This window comes from Clarias gariepinus, chromosome 8 (assembly GCF_024256425.1).
Source record: "Clarias gariepinus isolate MV-2021 ecotype Netherlands chromosome 8, CGAR_prim_01v2, whole genome shotgun sequence".
NCBI lineage: Eukaryota > Metazoa > Chordata > Actinopteri > Siluriformes > Clariidae > Clarias > Clarias gariepinus.
The window spans coordinates 12,067,648-12,090,168 of record NC_071107.1 but is presented as its reverse complement, the minus strand read 5'-3'; the positions used below and the strand labels follow the sequence as shown (position 1 = coordinate 12,090,168).

Below are 22,521 nucleotides of genomic sequence, written 5' to 3'. Positions count from 1 at the left end.
TTAAATGCCACGGGCTACCTGAGCATTGTTTCTGACCATGTCCATCCCTTTATGACCACCATGTACCCATCCTCTGATGGCTACTTTCAGCAGGATAATGCACCATGTCACAAAGCTCAAATCATTTCAAATTGGTTTCTTGAACATGACAATGAGTTTACTGTACTAAAATGGCCCCCACAGTCACCAAATCTCAACCCAGTAGAGCATCCTTGGGATGTGGTGGAACGGGAGCTTCGTGCCGTGGATGTGTATCCCACAAATCTCCATCAACTGCAAGATGCTATCCTATCAATATGGGCCAAAATTTCTAAAGAATGCTTTCAGCACCTTGTTGAATCAATGCCACGTAGAATTACGGCAGTTCTGAAGGTGGAAGGGGGTCAAACACCGTATTAGTATGGTGTTTCATCCTTTAGGTGATATATATATACTCAGCAAAAACAGAAACGTCCTCTGACTTTAAACTGTGTGACCTTACTTTCTGTAAGCTGTTAAGGTCTTAATGACCATTCCACAGGTGCATGTTAATTAATTGATTGTGGTTATGAAGATATGTAAAGTTATTTGGATTTTTACAACATTATTGTTAAAATAACAGTCCTGAAAAAGGGACGTTTTTTTTTTTTTGCTGAGTATAGTATGTTTTAAAAAATATTTGAAGAAGTATGCATAAATAGGGGCGCTGGTGGCTCAGTGGTAGGTGTTTTCGCCTGCCATGCGGAAAGCCCGGGTTTGATTCACAGTCAGTGCCCAAACCCCCCCAGCCACTGGATGCAGGGCTGGTCCCAAGCCCAGATAAAATGGGAGGGTCGTGTCAGGAAGGGCATAAAACCTGTGCCAAGTTGTTGTGCGGACTGGATATTCTGCTGTGGCGACACCTTGTTGAAAGATTAACATGCATAAATAGCTAACTCTTTGGCAATATCTATAAAAAGCTATATACATTTAAAATACTTTTACTTTAAATATTTATTTTGTATTTTTACTGTCCCAGAAAAAGCATTGTTTGTATTATTTTATGTACACACAAAATCCTAATGTAAAAATGTAAAAAATACATCCTAAGATATTTCTGGATATGGATTAGATTAGGCAATATACAGTAGATTAGAATGCACTGGTATTAGTTCTCTAGAAATAGGGCCCTAAGTAGTCCACATGATTGTAGTGGATGAGACGCAACCCGAGGATTTCGGTGTTACACTGTTTTAGTCCCCCATTCACACAGCATAGCCTCGCAAACACTGCACTAGGACTACTTTTCTTGCTTCTCGCTGCATTTTGATATACATTTATACTTATTTGTGCACTGTAACATAAAAAAACAGGCGTTTAAACTTTTTATTATTATTATTTATAATAGTATCTTTTGAGGCAGTGAAGACATTTTTGTGCGTATTATTTTGGCTAGCTAGCTATCTGCTATCTCGATGTTAACGTTAGCGAAGCTAGCTACATAACCTTCTAGCAGCTTCTGCTTATTAACGTGTAATTATTAAGAGGTTAGAAAGAAAAAAAACTTGAAGGTATATATTATGAACAAAGAAGAAATTCAGAACCAGGAGTATTAACCCTTGTCAGATGTCCTGAAACGCTTGAGCGCTATAAGACAGACGGGTAAAAGCACGGCGTTGTGTTTATTGATCTCCTCCAGCTCACATTCACCCCGAACATGTCCGAGATCATCGTCACGTTTCAGAACCAGCTGTCCGGGGTTATGGAGACAGTCTTTAAGGCGGCTATATTTGAGATCACCAGGCTAGTGGAGGACAGTTTCCTGGAGGAAGTGTCCCGCAGCCGAGAGCAGGTGGAGTCTCTGAAGAAAAAACTGAAGTGGTGTGAGAGCAAAGGCAGGAGAAGATGTGCTGAGTGTGGAGGCAACAGCAAAGCATCCAGTGAAGAAAGAGCAGAGGAAGCAGCACCAGGTATCATCACTACATTCAGGCTTTGGTCATATTTATGATTCAGCTCTAATGATGTGAGGGTGGATAAATCCAGCAAAGTAAAATGTGCTCAGTGCTTCTGGTGATAATTGACTAGTTGGTACTGTATTTGCACGTTAGTGGTCATGGATCCAAGGCCTGTCTGAGGAATACTTAGCACATGCTGGGAATACACCCGATTTAGGAGGACAGGCTGTCTCAGAGCATCATCCACACCCTCGTTCACACACTATATTTAAGTGGTCTGTATCGTAGTTTCTCAGTAACTGGAATGAAATGTTCCTGCAGTAGTCAGGTGCACTACCTAACAATACAGACTACATAAAGTGCAGATCTAGTACATGATGGCGTGAGATAAGTTCAAATAATTAAATAAATATAGAGGGCAGTGCCTTTCAAAAATATTATATATAGGATCGTTAATAGATAGGTAGATAGAGTACTTTATTAATCCCAAAGGGAAATTGTAATGTTACAACAGCCAGTTCACAGATTATATAACAACATACAAACAACATCAGTTTATATTTTACTAAACCTTTGTTAATAGAGTTTTAAAATCAGAAAAATATCTGCTCTGTAAAAAAAAACCCGTAAATTTTATGGTAAAAATACGGTAGCAACATTATTGGTTGTACAGGATTGCACTCATTATACTGTATATTTTACGGATTTTAATATTTTTTTTCTACGGTTTATAGCCAACAAATTTACATGTTTATGTTATATTAAAACTATATTAAAAAAATGGCAGCTGTGGTGGCCATAAATTTATCTTAAAAAATACAGTAGCAACATTATTGGTTGTACGGGATTGCACTCCTTATACTGTATATTTTAAGGATTTTAATAGTTTTTTCTACGTCTAATATACATTAACCAAGGACTTTAAAGTCGTGAATGGTATTCGGCCCTTTGATCACTGTGGCAAGTACAGCCGCTATCATGCGCCACTTTGCTCGCTGCCACTGCACAGCCGCCATCACGCATCACTTTGCCTGCCGCCACTGCTCACCCACCTGTGCTCACATGCCAGCAGGGCACTGCCCACCAGATCTGCACATGCACACCATCCCTTCCCTTTTTCCCTTCCTCCCTCCTTTAACCCTTTCCTTCCCTAATTAGAATTACCCCTTTTCCGTATAACCTCGCCACCTGTCTGTGTTTGTTGTTACCCCCTTGTGCCAAATCCATTACAAAATACATGAACATATTTAACACCCCAGTGCAGTGTGCACTTAATGCAGGACAATGCAGGACTGAGGACATAAACAATTTTAAAATGTGTGTTGTAATAAAAGCCCTTCTATAAAATTATATGCTTAGATTGTCTGCCCAAAACGCTTAAAAATGTCCACCCTAACATTTGTATATTTGATTTTGAGAATTTAAATATTGTTTTGCTTACTTTATTAAAAAATACACGGGACCATGCTGATGTCCAAGTCTCGAATATATTTTGATGGGTTTTGATAATTTGATTTATGTTTGTATTCATCAATTAGTATAAAAGTACTCTTAATAGTTTCTTAACAGTAAAATCAGAATTCTCAGCAATGTAACTTCTATCTCTTTTAGCTCCCAGCTAGTGTGATAAAATGATGCTTTCACAAAATTGCTGAATAAATAAAAATAGTCCAACAACAACAGCAATTGTGTAGCAAGCATGGTAGTGTAGTGGTTAGCACTGTCGTCTTGCACCTCCAGGGTCCGGGTTATAATTTTCGGCCAGGCTAGATTCTCATCTCTGTGTGCAGATTCTTATCTCTGTGTGGAGTTTTTCTGTTCTCCCCGTTCTTAGTGGGTTTTCTCCAGGTACTCATTCCCCCCCATATACAGGATAAAGCTGAATAGACGATGAGTGAGAGTGAGTTCTAAGCTGTAAAAAAGATGGAAATAAACCATTGTTATTACAACATAAATCTTTAAATTAGACAGTTCTGAGCTGTAAAAAAAACATGGTTATAATACGTATTTGTTACAATGTAAACCCTGGAATTTAACAGGTATAAACTGTTTTTATAACAACATAAATATGTTAATTAGACAGTTATAAACCGTAACCAATAATAACCAATTAAAATCTGTAAAATATACAGTATAATGAGTGCAATCCCGTACAACCAAAAACATTGCTATCGTAGTTTTTTTTTTTACAGTGCAATAATGGTGCTACCGTATTTTTTACGATAGAATTCTGGCAACCACAGCTGCCGTTTTTTTACCGTAAAATTTACAATTTATTTTTTACAGTGCCGGTTAAAAGAAAAAACAATGAAAAAATGGTAAAGTTTTTTTTTCTGTGATAAAGCTTCACAATAGTAAAATATCCCATAGCACAAATACTTTGTGGCACTGTCAGTTTTTAAAAGTGCTGTTCTAGGGCTATTTGATTTGGTAAAAAAAATTGACACACCTAAGTTGCGATATGCAACTATTAAATGTACGATTTAGTATTTAAATGTATTTGCCTTGTATCAATGTATCACCTTTAGCTTTGACTACAGCACACAATGTTGTGGCCAGTTCATGTGTGAAAATGATTCCTCATGCTCCCAGAACACAATTTCACAATTTAAGTACTCTGCCTGTGACCATCAGGGAATAAAAACTCCATAGATGTGATAACCTGGTCATTCAGAGTATTCAGATCATCAGCTGACTTCATTTTATTCCTACATAACATTACTGAGGCAACTAAAGCAACTCCAGATCATAACACTGCATTCATGCATTTCCCTTCTTATCCTAATGCTCCCATCATTCTGGAATAGGGCCAATCTGAACTTATTTACTTCACTATGAAAAATATATTAAGAATTGCTATAGTTTTACTATTGTTTTTACCATGCAAGTGTTTAAGTGGTCTCCACAAAATTTACGGTTCAGCACTACCCTTTAAGGATTTGAGTTAAAGGGTTCTTAACCCAGATCCAGAATTTTAATTGTTTTTTGCTTGACGCAGCCCAATAATTTGAACCTTCTGAAATGGTGAGTTTTTTTATTGCCAAGCAATGAAAGAATTGAATTAAGTTAAATTATTGACTTTAGGCATGGATTGGTGGTTGTATTGTGTATTGACTAATCCAGATGTGACTGCTTAACTTAATAGTCCATGAGAGAGGTGGGAGGGTGGCAGGAGTCGTTCACAATGTTGGTGATTTTCTGGATGCATTCATGGCATCTAGGGTCAGTTAAGAGTAGCCAATCCATCTACCAGGATGTTTTTGGGTTGTGCAAGGAAATTGAAAGAAAGCAAAGGGGACAAAAAGAGAACATGTGAGACTATGCACAAAGAGTAATCAGAGCTCAGGATCAAACCAGAGATCCTGGCGGTTTAAGACAGCAATGATACCCAGTGCAACATTGTGGCTGGGCATTTAATAGGAGAAAAATTTCTAAATTTAGGGATAGCAGTCTGACATCACTGTTGAATATGAAAGCAGAAGTGACATCAATGATTAACAGTATTTGCCCATCAGGAAAAGTCCAGATATTTTTAAAAATTATTAATTCAAAGAATTCTAACCCTTTTTTGTCTGCATGACCACATCTTTGCATTTTAACCATCACCCATAGGTGTGGAAAACGCTCGGACTCTTAAACAGGAGAGAAATGCTGAAGAGAGATGGAGAAGCTGTGAAGTTGAGAAGGAGGTCGAAATTTCTGGAATGGTGGAATCCAACACTGTACCCAGTCCGGTTCACGCTGCCGAGGTGAGCTGTGTACATGATTTTTTTATTCAGCACCAAACATTTCCTAAGAATCAGCTTTCGCACCCCTGAGTTTTTACATTGTGTTGTTTTCTGTGTGTGTCATACAGCATGTGGTTGAAGAGAATGGAAAACTGGACTGCGTGCTTAAATCTGAGTCTATTCAGACTGCCGCCGCTGCTGAGCTACAAGACGAGTGGAAACTGAGTACTGAAGGTATGATAAGGAAATGCTTAATGCTATACAGGAAATTAGGTGGGTATTTTCATAGCACTTACTAACGTACATTTCCTATTGGTTTGACTGAGGTCACCGAACAATTCATTGTTGCCTCAGTTTACTATAGAGCAATACTGGCTGAATACTGATGGATAAACACAAACAATATTCCTTACTTCAATACTTAGTAATTAAATGTAACTACTGTTTTTCTTATTGGTCATGTGTTCTTATTGTGATCTAATGATTCTTAACATAACATTTAACATAAACATCTGACACAAAATTTCAGCCCTTCTTTGCCCTCCTCATTGCTGGACCCCAATATTGTCATCATATTAATTTTAGTTAATACTCCTTATATTTATGTGCCTTTTTCAGTAACACAAGGCTCTGAGAACACAGTTCATGATAAGACCTACAGTGAGCAGGAGCTTCAGCAGATTCAGAATGACTGGAGTTCCGGGTTGGATCAAGCACCTGAACCTGAACCTGAGCCAGACATGGACCATATCCAGGGCCTGCTCTATAGATCACGCTACAACATGGAGGACTTGGGAAGTTATAGCAACCAAGACCTGGATATGGGAACGATGAACGGCTTAACAGACCCTCCTCAGAGACCTGGAGAGGTTTTGGGATTTGGGATGCTATCGGGTTCTTTGCAGCCCGAGCTTGGTACATCTGAGGAATGCAGAAGGCAGCTGAAAAATAAACGTGCAAACAAAGGCTCATCATCGTTACACAACGCTTCAGGTACAGGTGACATGGACTGTTTGCTTATTAATGAGGAAGGCTTCTTGCAGGATGTAAGCGGTCTCTCTCAGGCTCAAAGTGTTCATGCCGCAGACTCGCAAGGACCCCCGATATACAACAGAGATACAGTTAATAATAATACTGATTGCTTTTACAGCGGAGAGGCATACAGCCAGCCACTAGAGCTGAATAACGGGTCTGCGGGAATGTTGGCAGACAGAGAGGACAGGGAACATGCTTGCACACAGTGTATGATCAGTTTTCCAGACCAGGTTTCCCTTAAAGCACACTTGAATGGTCACCGCCATCGCAACATCACCACTTCTTACACCTGCAACCAGTGTGGAAAAAAGTTCCCTCAAGCCTGCAACCTGAAGGTCCACCAGCGTGTGCACCAAAGGGAGGGTCTGCACCTGTGTAGCCACTGCGGGAAAGGTTACACGTCCTTCAGTGACCTGCGGCGGCACCGGTGCAGCCAGGCCGGAGACAAGCCTTACAGCTGCTCACTTTGCGGGAACAAGTTCAGCCGTCTGTGGAACCTCAAGCTACACCGGCGCATCCACACTCAGGAGAAACCACACCGCTGCAGCATGTGTGATAAGAGCTTCACCCGGGCAGACATTCTAAAGGTCCACCAGCGCACCCACACGGGGGAGAGACCGTACTCCTGCAGGGTCTGTGGACTCACCTTTAAACGCCTCGACCATCTCAGATCACACCAGCGCAAACACGGAGTCAATCTGAATAATCACCAGAACTAGCTGTTTGTAGAATAATGAAATTTTTACAGCATGACTTATATTTTGTAATCGGTTTCTACACAACTGTAGTACATTTAGTCCAACATCTTAGACATTTTTAATGGAAGAAGGAGCAGATTAGTGTATTTAATAAGCAGATTAGTGTATTAACTGGGCAGACGGTTATAAAGCAGGTATGATGCATTACACACAGCTCTGCAGTGGTTTCTTATGATACTCTTATTTATTAAATTGGTATTACAAGTCTAATGCAAAAATATTCACTGCAGATATTTGCAGTGTTTTTTAAATTATTAAGTATTTTTAATTAGAGTATTGATGTTTTTTTTTTAAGTTGGATATGAATTTAAAAAAAGGGTTTTCATGAGGCTTTTACAGGTGATAGTACAATACATCAGAATTGTTTTAGAATTTGCCTGGGGTAGACAAATCACAAATTCATTCACATACTCCATAGCCAAGTTACCTGGAAACCTCATTGACTAAACTAAAGTAAGGGTGCCACAAATAACTGACATCGTCTATGAGGAGTAGGGACCAGCCAATATGATATATCACAAATGATATTTCACAGTATATATATATATATATATATATATATATGTATGTGTGTGTGTGTGTGTGTGTGTGTGTGTGTGTGTGTGTGTGTGTGTGTGAATTTCAAAGCTTCTGACGTGTAGACATGTATGTCTACTGTTTAATAGCGTGATTGCAAAATGTTCACAACCAAAAAACTTAGCAATTCATTCTTAATTCAGCCCATAACAGGGTCACTAGAATCAAGAGAAAAAGACTTTGTAGTGGTGTGGGAATGGTCAAGGGCGTGAGAGTCATGTAAACCGGAAAGGACACACACCTGAGAAAGTGGTTAATTCTTTGGCTTTGTGTAGCTGTGAGCGGACTTTAGATTTCCAGTTTTGATTAGTTAATGTTTTTTTTAAACATGAATATAATTTTTTTTGTGTTTAATCGCAAAACACATGGATGCAAGTGTTGCAGGTTTCTGGGGGCGGGGGTGGCTCAGTGTGTTAAGGCTCTGAGTTTTGCTCTAGAGGAGCCATATAATGACTGACCCTGTGCTATGACCTCAGCCTAATATCAAAAACCGGAATCTGCAAAGAATAAAGAATTCACTGTGCAGTAATGTATATGTGATGAATAAAGTCTAGACTTCTAAACTTCTATCTTTCTCTCTCCCTCTCTCTCCCCCACACAGACTCTTATTAGCTACATTCTCCTCAGGTGCATCCTTTCTCATTTACTTGACACTTGCGCCCTTAACATTTAAACTTTACATCTTTAAATTTTCACCAAGTAAAAAAAAAGTTATTATAAAGTGTTATTGCTGCTACTGTGCTTACATTTCCATGTGAAGAGAACTCAAGACATTGGGACTAAACAGCTGTTTGTTCATAAGAAAACCACTTGTTAGTGAGACTAATCAGAAAAAAGACTTCACTTTGCTAGGGAGCATAAAGATTGGAATTTGGAGCAAAGGAAAAAGGTCATGTTGTCTGATGAGATCAAATTGACCCTATTCCAAAGCAATCAGCATCAGGGTATGAAGAGAAATGCTTGAAGCGATGCACCCATCATGCATAGTGCCTGCCGTACAAGCCTCTTGCGGTGTTATGATCTGAGGTTGCTTCAGTTGGTCAGGTCAAGGATCAGTGATATTATGTGGCAATAAAATTAACTCATGATGTTTTTTTTCCTGATGGAACAGGCATATTCCATGACTCAAATTGTGAAAGAGTGGTTTTTGGAGCACATTTAACACATGAATGACATCACATCACATTGTATGCTGTAATCAAGGCCATTTGACTGAATGAAATGTTAGAATGTTTAACTTTTGACTTTTTTTTTTGACCAGGCAGTTCTTGCACAAAGATTGTTCACTAGTATAATGTCATTTTCTTTTAATGCCCTCTAGAAATTTTTAGCAAGTTACTCTGCAACGTTTCATGATTCAAGGAAAGGAGTGTTAGTCATGTCTATAATGTTTAATACTGCAGTGCCTCTGGAATACTTTTACAGTTACAAACTGATATCTATCTATCTTATTTAATACTTTTTTAATAAGGAATGTTTTACTGCTAAGGTAATTTTATCTGAAGTGTATTATTATTATTATGTCACATATATGGTTCCTTTTTTATTTCATTTATTTTATTTTATTTTGGAAGGGCGGTGGGGGTGTTAAGACTGTATTTGTATTGATCTTTGCCAGATATCTTACTGGTACATGTTTTTAAACTTTTTTTTACAAAGACAAGCTTTTAAGGTATGTAAAGATGGTGTGTAGGAGAGTGTGTATAAGCACTCTGGACTAAAACCTTTCAGTAGATGAAAAGAAGACCACTGACACTGGAGTTACACAAGGCTCTTCTGTTAAGGTTCTGTGTGTGTGTGTGTGTGTGTGTGTGTGTGTGTGTGTGTGTGTGTGTGTGTGTGTGTAAAAAGTCAATATATGAATGAATATTTAAACATAACCATTTAATAATGGTTTAGCTGAAGATGAAAAGTTAAGCCATGTTATTGAAAATACAAAGGTTAATATAATGTGTAATTATAATTGTTGTTATTTGCCAATTTATTAGGTACCTGTTTACTACATATATTTTCTTAAAAGCTTTCACAACAGATATAATTCCATACAAATATACTGAACAGATCATTTTAGACTTAACAGATATGTTCTGAACTCATAGTTGAGATTTGAGCGTGCATTTACATTTGCAGCGTTTAGCAGATGGCCTTATGTACAGCAACTTTCAGAGGTGCTTAGTAGTCGCTGTTAAAAAAAGGTCATGAAAGATGTGATGGATTACTAAAACATTTCCATGTGTATCTCTAGATAATAGACTAATCAAGTGATGTACATGAGGAAAAGGAAACGTTTAACCCAGAATTCACTAGTATAATGTTATGGCAGTGCTGGCATTTATGGCATGGCATTCAAGTTTAAATCTGGTTACAGAAAAGGATAAATCAAGCACTAAGAGTAGGTAAGATAGTGGAATTGCATTACTCATTCATTATTGTGCATTAGTGGTAACTAGTGCACCTGGTGCCACTGCTCAGCACTAATATGAACTGCTCAGGTTGAGCCAGTGTACCTCAATGGTGGAACATTGACAGCTTGAGACTGCCTTGTTTTAATCTGACAACTCGCTGACAATCCAAAGCCCCGACTGCAGAGAAACAGATGGCCAAGTGAGGGTCATTTTGTATTTAAAAAGTGCACCTGTATCATACAGTAAGTGAAGCCTAAAATCTCAAAATGGCCATTTAATCTAAAGACAGACATTAAGACAAATAGACTGATAGTTTTATAAGGAAGAATGAAAAAAATGTTTGAGCAAGTATTGTTCAGCTATTAATACATTATGAATACTCTTGTATTTTATTTAGTAGCTTTAAAAGCAACAAGACGGTTGGTTTATTGGCAGAGCTTTAAACAGTGTTAAGATGTTTTCAGGAGGACCAGGTCATTAAAAAATAAAATAATTCATCCATTAATTAATCAATCAATCAATTAATCTTTTATTATTATTATTATATTAATAATAGAAAAGGCTATATCAAAATTCATCCTCAGACAGACCAACAAGGTAATCTCTTTAAAATTCATTCATCTTCTATACCTCTTGAGGTGGCCTGGAGCCCATCCCAGGTTGCCAATCCACTGCAGGGTGCACACACACACACACACACACTACGGGTAATTTGGGGACGCCAGTTAACCTAATCTGCATGTCTTTGGACTATGGGAGGAAACCGGAGTACCCTGGGGAAACCCACCAAGCACAGGGAGAACACAAACTCCACACGCACACACCCGAGGCTCGTGCTGCCTCAATCTCTTCAAAAATTATTTGAAAATATTACTTCTAGGCATGCCCACGGAAGGAGATATTTCGGTCTAAAAAGAAGGACACATATTAGTTAGAATAACAGCAGCACAGGTTGGTCTATACATTTTAATCATAAAACTATGTGTGTGTGTGTGTTTGGTTTCTTCAGACAACTTCAACTCCAGACCTGGAGAGCCCACTGAACCTAGTAAATAACGGTTAGTTGAATCAGCTGCATTTGAGATGAAGGACACCATCCCTCCTTGTTTACTTCTCGCCTGTCTGTGTTAGTGATCTCCACTATTTCCCGCAACGCGTTTCACGTTAGCGGTATCCAAGCGGGCCACTGTACAATGCGTGACGTCACGCAGGACAAAAAGGTTCCCCTTTTCACACCGTTACGTCCAACCAAGTCTGTTAGCATATTAGTCCGCGTAAATTCAACCGCATTTTTGCTTATAAGATATTTCTTTCTGAAAACAACAACAACAACAACAATACCTGACGCTGTTGTTTAGAGAAAGTGTGTGTAGCTTAGCCGAGCAGAGCTAGCATGAGGGCTGAGTTAGCAGGGGAAGCTAGTCATGCTAGGAGCTGATGAGACACGCAAGGTGTCAAGGATGTAACGATCGAGTTGAGTGTACGACATCAGATCAGTGTGAGGAAGTGTGTGTGTGTGTGTGTGTGTGTGTGTGTGTTCCATCCTGACCCGTGTTACTGATTGAGTCTCTCCGGGAGTGAGGAGGTGTATGGGACGCAGCAGGATGTCGGATTCTCTCCTCCTGACGTTTCAGACTCAGCTCTCCGGCGTGATGGAGACCGTCCTGAGATCAGCTCTGTGCGAAATCACCAGGCTGGTGGAGGGAAGCTTCTTAGAGGAGATCGGTCGCGGGAAACAAGAAGTCGAGGTTTTGAGACAAAGACTGCAAATCCTGGAAAGTAAACTCGGAGAGAGAGAGAGAGTGAAGCGAGTGAGATGTACGGACTGCGGCAGAACCGACCTCTCCAAAAAGGACACCCCTGCGAGACGAGACCCCAGGAGGCAAAGTGAAGGTCAGTGACCCATCTGAGATGGACTGTACTCTTCTGATTGGTCAGAGGGTGTTGGTTAATTTACTGTAACAGGAACTCCTGCAGTAGTTCTGCTTCTAAGAGTAGTTTAGCTTCTGTAGTGAACACTTCACAGGGAGTCCTGTGTTGATGATCTACATTACTGTATACACTGTCTGTCCAAAGTTTGACCACAACTTCTACCTCCATGGTCTGTCCTGGTTTTTATTTCTTTCTGCATTGTAAAACAAAAATGCTGATGGCATTCAAAATATGCAATAATTTCCTTTGAACAGTTGACACCGAGATGTACTGCTACTTATGCTCTATTAAGCCTTCATAAGCCTTTGTCAACTGGTGATTTCTGAGGCTGGTAACTCTTCACGAGAGCCAGTTTCATCCTGGTGCTTGATCGGTTTTGAAAAAGCACTTGACAATACTGTTCTTGCAAGAACTATTCCAGAACAGCTGACCGTCATGTCTTAAAATAACAACTGACTGCTATTGTTATTTAATAATTTAATACCAATTTATATATATATATATAATGTGTGTGTGTGTGTGTGTATATATATATATATATATATATATATATATATATATATATATATGACGTATACACACTTCAATATTGAAAATATATGCCTCTAACGGCATATATGGGCCCCATATAACTGTCTTTATATGTTATTTATCACATAACACACACAACCAGTATGTAAAATGCTTATTCCAACTCTCTGTGACAATAAATAAATAAATTAATTTTAATAAATTTTAATAATTTCAAGTTTATTAAAATCTGTCATAAATTGTATTTACACTGTCAATAAAATGTACACTGGACTAAAACTTACACTAAGTAAAGATAAAGCTTACAAGTGAAAAATATAACATAAGGAATGAAGATTAAAAATATAAATGTACAGACAGTTAACTAATGTTTTTTTCTTTGTGCAGTTTACGAAGACTTAAAATCTAGAAATAACAAAATAAATTACAAGAAAATGTAGCTGACTAAATGAAAATGTTATAAAAATCTGGCTATCTAGCAAAGACAAACATATGCTGATCTACAGGGTAATTTTTCTGTAAGATGTTTATTTTACATTTACAGAAGGAGACTCCGTTTTCAGTTAACCAAAGGTTTTTCCCCCCCACAGTGAAGTCTTTGTGATTTCGTGATTTCCAGTTTCTTGACCACATGACAAGCTGTAGTTTTTTCATTTTAACACTTTTGTAAGCATATTTTGGTAAATATACATAATTATACACATTAAATATACTCGTGTTACATATTAAAATATAAAATGTTGTTGTTAGTCATTTGGCTGCTCCAGTCAAGGGGTCACCACAGGCATCCAGCTGATCCGCACATATGACTTGGCACAGGATTTATAATGGATGCCCTTTTTAACACAACCCTCTCGTTTTATTCAGGCTTGGGATCGACACTGTGTCCAGTGGTTAGGGTTTGGCCATTGGGTGGAAATTGAACCCGGGCTCTCTGCATGGCAGGCGAGAAACCTACCTAAAATGTTTGCTATTAAAACTAATGCAGGATGAATTGAAAGGCACACTGGGATGCCAGGGAAGGTGAGGTACCTTTTCGTGACACTCGTACACAATGGTGGTCAAATCAGCTGCATGAGAAAAGAAAGGGAGTAATAGAATAAGATATGAAGCTGCGTTAGGGACTAGAGCAGATCAGTTCACTCCTGAGTCAGAAGGCAAAAAAAAAATCTCCCACACCTTAAAGGGAGGCAACTAAGGCTAGTGAGATTTCTAATAACAGGAATTAACTTGTTGAACAAAATTACCCATAAACTGCTAAAAAGCATTACATGTTCATAATAGATGAAGATTTGTCATCGTTGGTAAGCTTTTGTGGTTAATAAAATGAAATAAACCCGTCAAGAAGGCTGTAATAGTTAAATAATTAACGTCTGCTTTGTGCCATACCCAGGCGTGCATCGTTTTCCTATAATTGTTGCTTTTCATTCCTTACATATGACACAGTTAGTAATTGTTCTACATGTCGAATGTACAGCTGAGTGATCTACTGCACTGTACTGTTGCAGGTGTGGAGATGATTTGTGTTACAAAGCAGGAGGGTGTGTCTGAAGCAGGCAGGAGAATCTGTGACAAGGGCAGTGGAACTCCAGGTCAAGAAGCAACAACAACCATCTCTGACCCTGAGCTGAAGGTGGGGTGACTCCTGCTATACTGTAACTGCACACGCTGCTACTTCCATTACTGCTGATGTTAATAAAACCCCTAACATAACAGGTCATAATGAGAGTTCTTCTGTGATGCTGCTGTAATTATATACAGCAGGATAGGTTAGGTTAGTGAAAGCATATTGTAGTAAAATATACTTGTGTATGCAGCAATGTAACAATATGATAATATTAATCAACGTAATATTAATCTTAATGAAAAAATATAGAAGTAAGTAGAGAGTATGACAATATGACAGGTCATAAAACATGCTGGGTTCACTTGGAGGTGAGATAAGAAAAGCAGACGGAGTATGACAGGTCATAAAACAAAATGGGTTCAATCAGAGGTGAGACAAGAAAAACAGATGACTATAAGACAGGTCATAAAACATAAACAGTAAGGGGATGGGTAGTGATACCCTGTGTACAGTATGACGCTACGTGTGACATGGGAAGACCAGTGTCTACCCAAAGTACTGTACATGGGAAAAACCCTAGACTTTGCCATGGCTAGGTACGGGAAACTCAGTACGATGGTGCACGAACTGTACTTGATTTATAGCTAGCTGTCATAATGTACAATAAGCAGACACAAGGTGAGTCGCCAGGTGCGAGACACGAACATGTATCAGAGACACGTGCATACTTAATGATTGAAACATGTTTTGGTTACACGTGGTACACCTGCCATGTATAACCATGTATTAAAAATATATTCACTTGGTACAGATGATGTAAGGAGTCAGATGACGAGGTATTTGACGAAACATAATATGATAGAAAAACTTAAACATAATGGGAGAATTTCTTGGGAAAAGTTTGGCTATAATGGGATAATCATTTGGAAAAGAAATGGGAAAAAAGAATTAAGGGAGAAGATAAGGTGTGCACCCCTTCCCTTGAAAACTGTATATAATGAGCCTGCATGTAGCTGTCAGACAGTCTGTTCTTGATCGTGCTTGGATTTATGACCTAAGCGCTCACTTGTGTTTTATTGCTGCAATAAATCCTGCTTACTTCATCCAGATCTGCACTGAGTCCTGAGTCGTTCTTCAGTTTTTTCGACTAGAGATACAGCTTTTGTTTAATATTTTATAATTGGTAACATTAACAAGTGGAAGACTAAAAATCTCCCATATTAGGTTAGGTTAAGGTTTATTGTCATTCAACATGTTAGACATGAAAGAAAATTGTTTTCCAGAACCAGCATCCAACATTAAAGAAGAAAAGTAATAATATTAGTATAGAAATAGAAAGCTGGAGTACGTAGTTACCTTGAAGGTTATTTAATGTTGGTGCGGATTAGGGTATGATGAAACATATTTTTAGGGACATTGTGTCTTTTGCGCCAAAAAAATTTATAAATAAAATAAATAAATAAATACAGGTGCATACAATTTTCCTTGATAGCTGTGGAAGATTTTTTTCAATCCGATTGAAATCATTCAGATTAGAGATTCCAGCTTAACCGTTTCAGGTACAATGTGCGTTTGTTTGCTCAAATAATTCAAGAAGAATTTTTTTTTTTTTTTTTGACATGGGAAAAGTGGTTCTGCACTCTGTGAAGCATTTTATCTGTTGGAAATGTAATGAAAGAAAAATAAGATTTTTGCCAAGTGTGAGGTTAGGGTTAGGCGCCTCATCTTTTCTGACACATGCCACCTTCTGCTTTATGATTGGTTACAAGAATTTTGTCTCATCTATGATTGTTTAGAGCAGTGCTTCCCAACCTTGATGCTGGACTCCCTCCCCTGCACATTTTTAGTGCTTTTTCCTGTTCTACCCAACTCACTGCTATTCAGTAAAGACTGGTAATTAGGTAATTGGTTACGTCATGTGTGCTGGGAGCTAAAAAAAACCTCTAAAATGTACAGAGCAGGGGATCGTCCGGACTGGCATAGGGAACCACTGGGTTAGAACTTCAGTGCTATTTTTTATCTGCCAAAGCCCAGGAGCCAGTGAATGAAATTCTGATGCAAAGACACTTAGGAGATGTTATACCACTTATCCTGTGCAGGGCTGCAGGAAGCCTGGAGCCTATCCCAGGAGACCTGGGACACGAGGTGGTGTACACTTTGGACAGGGTGGCAATCCATAATGGGGTACACATGCACACCCACTCATTCACACTCTCTGGGCAATTTGGGAATGCCAGTTAGACTTATCTGCATTTCCTTGGGCTATGGGAAGAAACTGGAATACAAAGCACGGGTAGAACATAAAAACTCAAACCCAGAGTGCTAACCATGCCGTCTATGATTTTAAACATGCAGAAAACAAACAAGTTCATACTTGCTCTAAACTGGTGTAGTTTCATTTATATGCAATGCTGTCAGAGTTAAATGGAGGAATATGGCAGTAGTTGTCAGAGTTAAATGAAGGAAATTGAGGTTTACTAAACCAAAATTCATTTACACTTTAATTGAAATGCTTTTAACCATTTATTAATTGTCTGATCTGGGTTGTTATTATGAGGGACAATTTTGTAGAATAAAAAAAAAATGAAATACCTTTTCTTAGATAACAAGCAAGTAAAAGGACAAATGTATCATCTTACTTTGTTATTCACTTTATTCAGCTTAATCATTTTCTGTAAAAGCAGCATTTGGATAGAAAAACAGCATCTCCTATGTGAACTTTTGTAGGGATGTTACTGATTATTTATTTGAACACACACCACCATACATATTTTTAATTTATTTATTTTTTTTATTTCCCAATCCTATAATAACCGGTTATGCAGGTATAAGAGTCCAGATAGACAGAATTGAAAGACAGACTCTCTTCTGTTTTTCAGACCAAGCTGGATGGAATGAAAGCTACAGGGGCGGTTAAAGAGGAAATTGCAGAGGCCTCGGGTGTGCAGATCTACCCGACACCACGCTGTCACACCACAGCAGATCACCGAGTATCCCAGAGCCACAATGCTGCAGAAACATCAGGCATCCAGACATCGCAACCTGAGCACTGGCTTCCTCAGAGAGACAACCTACCCAGCACCAGTGCTGGCACTCAGGATTCTGTGAAACAGAGGGCACAATCAAAAAAGCCAGAGTCTAAAACCGAGCACTTGGTACAACCATCACTTTCACAGTCTGAGCAAACGGGGTCTGTGCCATCTTCACTGTCCCCCACTGTGAACCAGCAGAAAGGCACTGCAGAATCAGTGGCCATTAAACAGGAAGTTGTAGTGGTGCTTCCCCCAGAATGGGAAGAGTTGGACAGGACAAGCACAGGGACCACGTCCACAGCTAGCAGGGTGAGTCAGGTACGGAAAGAGCTCCAGCACAGAGATCCTCTACCTGCAGGAAGCTCTGAGGAAAGACGTGCAGTCTATCCAGGACCTTGCGCTAAAGACAGTCTGTCGTCTCAGGTCACACAGCAACTCAGGATGCTGATTAAAAAACACCCCAAACCTGCAGAACATGCCAACACATTGGCATCAAGTTCGAGCACCGCGAACATGTCGCAGGGACATTCGCTCCACAAAAGTTCCCCTCTGCCAAAACCCCCTCAGGCACTTCCACAACTCCAGCACTCCTACGCAGAAGAGAGAACAGTCAGTGGCTTGCAGTCAGGAAGAAATCTCGCACATGCGGTTGGCATTAGGACTCAGGGCCATGTCGGACACCACGTAGCAAGGACACAGCACATCTGCTCACAGTGTGGTAAGGGTTTCTCGCACCTCTGCCACTTGAGAGCTCACCAACAGATCCACACAGGGGAGAGGCAGTTCACCTGTGGGCTGTGTGGCCGCAGCTTTACGAAACTCAGCAACTTGAAGGCACATCGCAGGGTCCACACAGGAGAAAGACCCTACATCTGCATGGACTGTGGGAAACGGTTTACACAGAAATGCAATTTAAAAAGACACCTGAGGATTCACACGGCTCCCCTGTGACAACCGGGTTGGAGAAGGTCAACTGGTTTGACTGTGCTTGCTAAAGCGTAAAGATGTTTTGTGTGTTACAGTGTATAATTATTCTATTGTGCAGCTGTCTCTTGTTTTGTATTTGGGTGTGTGGGCAACTTCTCCATCTCTTTTCCAGATATGTAAGCAATATTGTGCTCAAGACCATGCATAGTGTAGTCTTTTTCCCATAGTCATACATGAGTGTCACCACTATGAAATATGAATAAAGGACCTCTTTTTTTGTAGTTTATCTTGATAAGATTTGAAATCCAGGATTACAAACTACAGCAAGCAGGTTTAAAGAGTGAACACTAAAGAGCATTTCAGTGCTTTCAGTGCTTAAATCTTCTTTTGCATTTATTCAGATTAAGAATTTTCTTGTGATTTACATACTGTACTTTCCAATGAGAATGTTTTACTCACAGTCACTATGAAAAGAAACAAATCCAATCTTGTAATCAGAAACCTGCAAGGCTGAAAAACCTGCTGTTAAGTGCTGCTGAGATAAAATCCTGAAAGCACGTCATAGGATCAGAGTTCAACCTTTAACCGTTTAGCTGTAAGCAGGGATGCCACTGTGAGTCCCAGGTAGCAGCAGTGGAGCCTATGTGTACAGTGCCCGAGCAGGGTACGCTTCACAAAGTGGCATGCCATGGCACGGGCCAAGCATCTGGCCCGCCTGTAGACTAAGGCAATAATATCATCGATACCATCAGTTTTGTTTGCTTTTGTTTACCCATTCCCCCATGACCATTGGTCCGATGATCAAGGAAATCCAAAAGAAAGATGGGAGCTCTCACATTGGTTTCCTGTAGAATTATGAACGATGGAGGCACCTTACTTCAATCAGAAAAGTTGTAATAATTTATTGAGCCTCAGGAATGTTTATATTTATGGTGTTGTGATGGCTTTGAAATCTAATGAGAACTTTAAGCTGTCAGTACTTTTTTTGTGGGTAAGTAAGCTGGGGAAAGGATAAGCTTTGGGGGGTTAAGGGAATACTTTAATGAAAAGTCTGAGGCTCTGCTGTGTGTGACTTTAATTCTGGGAGGAGCACATTTAGCGGTGCCATGTCTCACAGCAGGTCACATGTGCTCCTGCAAAGAGACTTTAATTGAGTTTCGTGGTATTCATCCCTCATTGTTTTATATGACATTTTACTCATTTTTGATTAGTAAACTCTGTAGGTTGTGGCAACTCCAAATCAGTGTCTTAATCTTATTAGCCCTTTGTGATGTGGAACGCCAGGATCTGAAGTGCTTCACAGACACGTGTGATGTGGAATAACTTAGATAGCTGCAGGTAAGTGAGAGGTAAGTGACATACTGAACAGCAAAACTATTTATAGCTAACCCAATGTAGGGGGTGTGGATTCCATGACTAGCTGAAAAACAAGGGACAAGCTCTGCATTATGGCCATAAATAGAGAAAAGGAGATGGTAGGTGTCTCCTAGCAACATTGTAGGACAGGTGGCAGCACAGTGGCTTAGTGGTTGGGACTTTCGTCTTGCACCTCCAGGTTCCAGGTTCGATTCCCACCTCCGGTCTGTGTGCATGGAATTTTCATGTAATCCGCAAACTTGGTGGGTTTCCTCCCACGACATGCAGATTATGCTAATTGGCCTTCCCAAATTCCCTGTAGTGTGTAAGTGTGTGCACTGCATTAAGTTGGCACCCTGTCCAGGTTCTACCCTGCCTTATTCCTCAAGTCTCCTGGGAAAGGCTCTAGGCTCTTGTGACCCTATACACAGACGATGTATGAATAAATGTAGGACAGTTTAGCTCTGATCATAGTCACACATGTCTTGTGTGAGGGAAGAAACTATTACTGGAAGGTTATTTTTGGGCATGATGTTGGTGTAAGACAAAAGTGTCCAGAAGTCTGTCCCAAGGCCAAATGCGATCAATGGGCAGAGGTCAAATAGCCTGCCTGTCAGCCAACACATTGCAGTTTTTTAACTTACCTGAAGGTGGCAGCAAACTGTGTTTAAAAGCAATAAGCTAAGTTCCTTTTTTTAAGCTGCAAGTTATTTTATTGAAAGACCTATATTTATGGTAACAGACAATATGTGCAACCTTCCTCATAGACTTTTGCATAAAATTAAGGATGAGAGAGCAGATAAACTGCTGATAATTGTTTATTAGAGTAAATGGGGAATTCTTTATAAGTTGTTAATGTAAATGGAGGGAAGGCACTTAAAGTACAGTCAGTCATGGCCACCGAAAGCTAGCCTTACTGGTCCAATCCACAGAAGAGGTGCTGTAGCATAAATAGAGCATACCTGATAGTCATATCTCAAACCCACGTGTAAGCCCCTGGTTTGATTCCCACCCAATGCCCAAACCCCAGCCACCGAATGCAGTGCTGGTCCCAAGCCCAGATAAAATGGGAGGCTTGTGTCAGGAAAGGCATCCAGCAACCCGTGCCATGTTGTTGTGCAGATCAGATGGTCTGCTGTGGCGAGCCCTCGACGGGAGCAGCAGAAAGACTAAATAACTACTTATAGCAGGCCATTAATTTATAAAATCTTATGGGAGATTTTGCATTGTATGTTAATAAAACTAAGAAACAGTTAAAGTAATCTAAACATTCTTACCCATAACAGGGGTAAAAGTAGTTTTAAATTCTATCCGGTATTTGGCCAAACGGCAAAGACTGAAGGTGGTGGATACGTTTTCCTTTATTTCTCTACATACTCTGCTTCAACTCACTAACTGTTCTGGGGTTTGATTCAAAATAGGGTCAAGTGGAAGCCTGGTGTGCTAAGTAGAGTGTAGAATCTCTTATCCACACACCAAGTAGCGTCCTTGTTCAGGGCTTGGAGATTTGGGATTATCTAAATTTGGTCGTGACTCAGTTAAGGGAGTGGGTTACTGACCAGAAGGTTCATGGATTCAAGCCCCAGCATCTCCAAGTTACCAACACTGAGCCCTTGAGCAAGGCCCTTAACCACAGGGGTACTGTGGTAGGAAACCGGAGTACACAGAGGTAACCCAACAAGCACAAGGAGAAGGAATCAAACCCGGACCCTGGAGGTGCAAAGCAACAGTGCTAACCACTACACCATCATTCTGCAAAGTGCTGTTTAAGATGACATTATGTTGTTTAAATTTCAGTTTTATTTGTCACATACACAGTATGATATGCTTACATGACCTGAAAAATAAAGTATGAAATAAAAGAAAAAAAAATTACAAGTATACAAGAAGCTAGAAAAACCTTCAACTGTAAATTTTTTAATGGCTTATGAAGCTCGAGATTTTAGCTAGTCATTTCACATATAAAATCCGTGAAAGCTGTTTTGTCTGCTCGCTCTGCTTGTCTACCAGTATGGCAGTGGCAGATGTGCGTGACAAGGGGTTGCTCAAATGCTGAAAAATTTCATGATAACTGCAATAGAATGGCGGTGCATAATTGCAGCTTGCTGAGTATGACTGCGTAGATGCAGAACAGTCAGAGTGCCCATGCTGACCCCCATACACTGCAGAAAAGTTCAGTCAAGTCAAGAAAGAACCTACAATGAAGCAATCAGACCATCTCAGGAGGGACGTGGTCTGAGAAATGCATTTTATTTACATTAGGTCAGGGCCTTTTTTGGGTACACAATATTAAGCAGGTCGCTTTAATGTAATAGCTGATTATAGCGATAGCGATACTGTTGAGGATGGATTAACTCATTTGTATTATTTGTGAATAAAACCAAAGGCAGCATGGTGGCGTAGTGGTTAGCACTGTCGCCCTGCACCTCCAGGGATGAGGGTTTAATTCCCGCCCTGGGTCTTTGTGCATGGAGTTTGCATGTTCTCTCTGTGCTTGGTGGGTTTCCTCTGGGCGCTTCAGTCCAAACACACAGATTAGGTGAATTGCTCATAGTGTGAGTGTGTACCCCTCCTTATGCTTGAAGTTTCCTGGGAAAGGCTCCATACTTTCCGCGACCCTGTACAGAATAAGTGGTATAGACGATGAATGAGGTATCTAATCTGCACCCCTTTAATAAAAGTTTTGACACCCCTGATGTTTAATATTTACTGTATATATACTCCACACCAGCAGATGTCAGTACAATAAAAAAATAAATAT

The 22,521-nt window shown here is 39.7% G+C and overlaps 1 protein-coding gene across 1 annotated transcript; it reads left to right on the top strand.

Annotated features, from left to right (window-relative positions):
* The first annotated feature begins 1,230 nt into the window (after positions 1–1,230).
* Positions 1,231–18,699, top strand: si:ch73-109d9.2 (uncharacterized protein LOC565042 homolog). The gene is made up of 8 exons (XM_053501992.1): positions 1,231–1,928; positions 5,526–5,662; positions 5,770–5,875; positions 6,260–7,394; positions 7,566–7,568; positions 11,980–12,308; positions 14,387–14,511; positions 17,325–18,699. Exons 1-8 carry the CDS (start codon positions 1,676–1,678, stop codon positions 18,426–18,428), a joined length of 3,192 nt encoding a protein of 1,063 aa, XP_053357967.1. The 5' UTR covers positions 1,231–1,675; the 3' UTR covers positions 18,429–18,699.
* The last annotated feature ends 3,822 nt before the right edge of the window (positions 18,700–22,521 follow it).

Bases quoted from the DNA above. Each gene is read 5' to 3' on its own strand.
- si:ch73-109d9.2 (XM_053501992.1), top strand. From the start codon at position 1,676: ATGTCCGAGATCATCGTCACGTTTCAGAACCAGCTGTCCGGGGTTATG. The intron at 5,876-6,259 runs GTATGATAAGGA...TGCCTTTTTCAG, and splicing joins GTGGAAACTGAGTACTGAAG to TAACACAAGGCTCTGAGAAC. The intron at 12,309-14,386 runs GTCAGTGACCCA...GTACTGTTGCAG, and splicing joins CCCCAGGAGGCAAAGTGAAG to GTGTGGAGATGATTTGTGTT.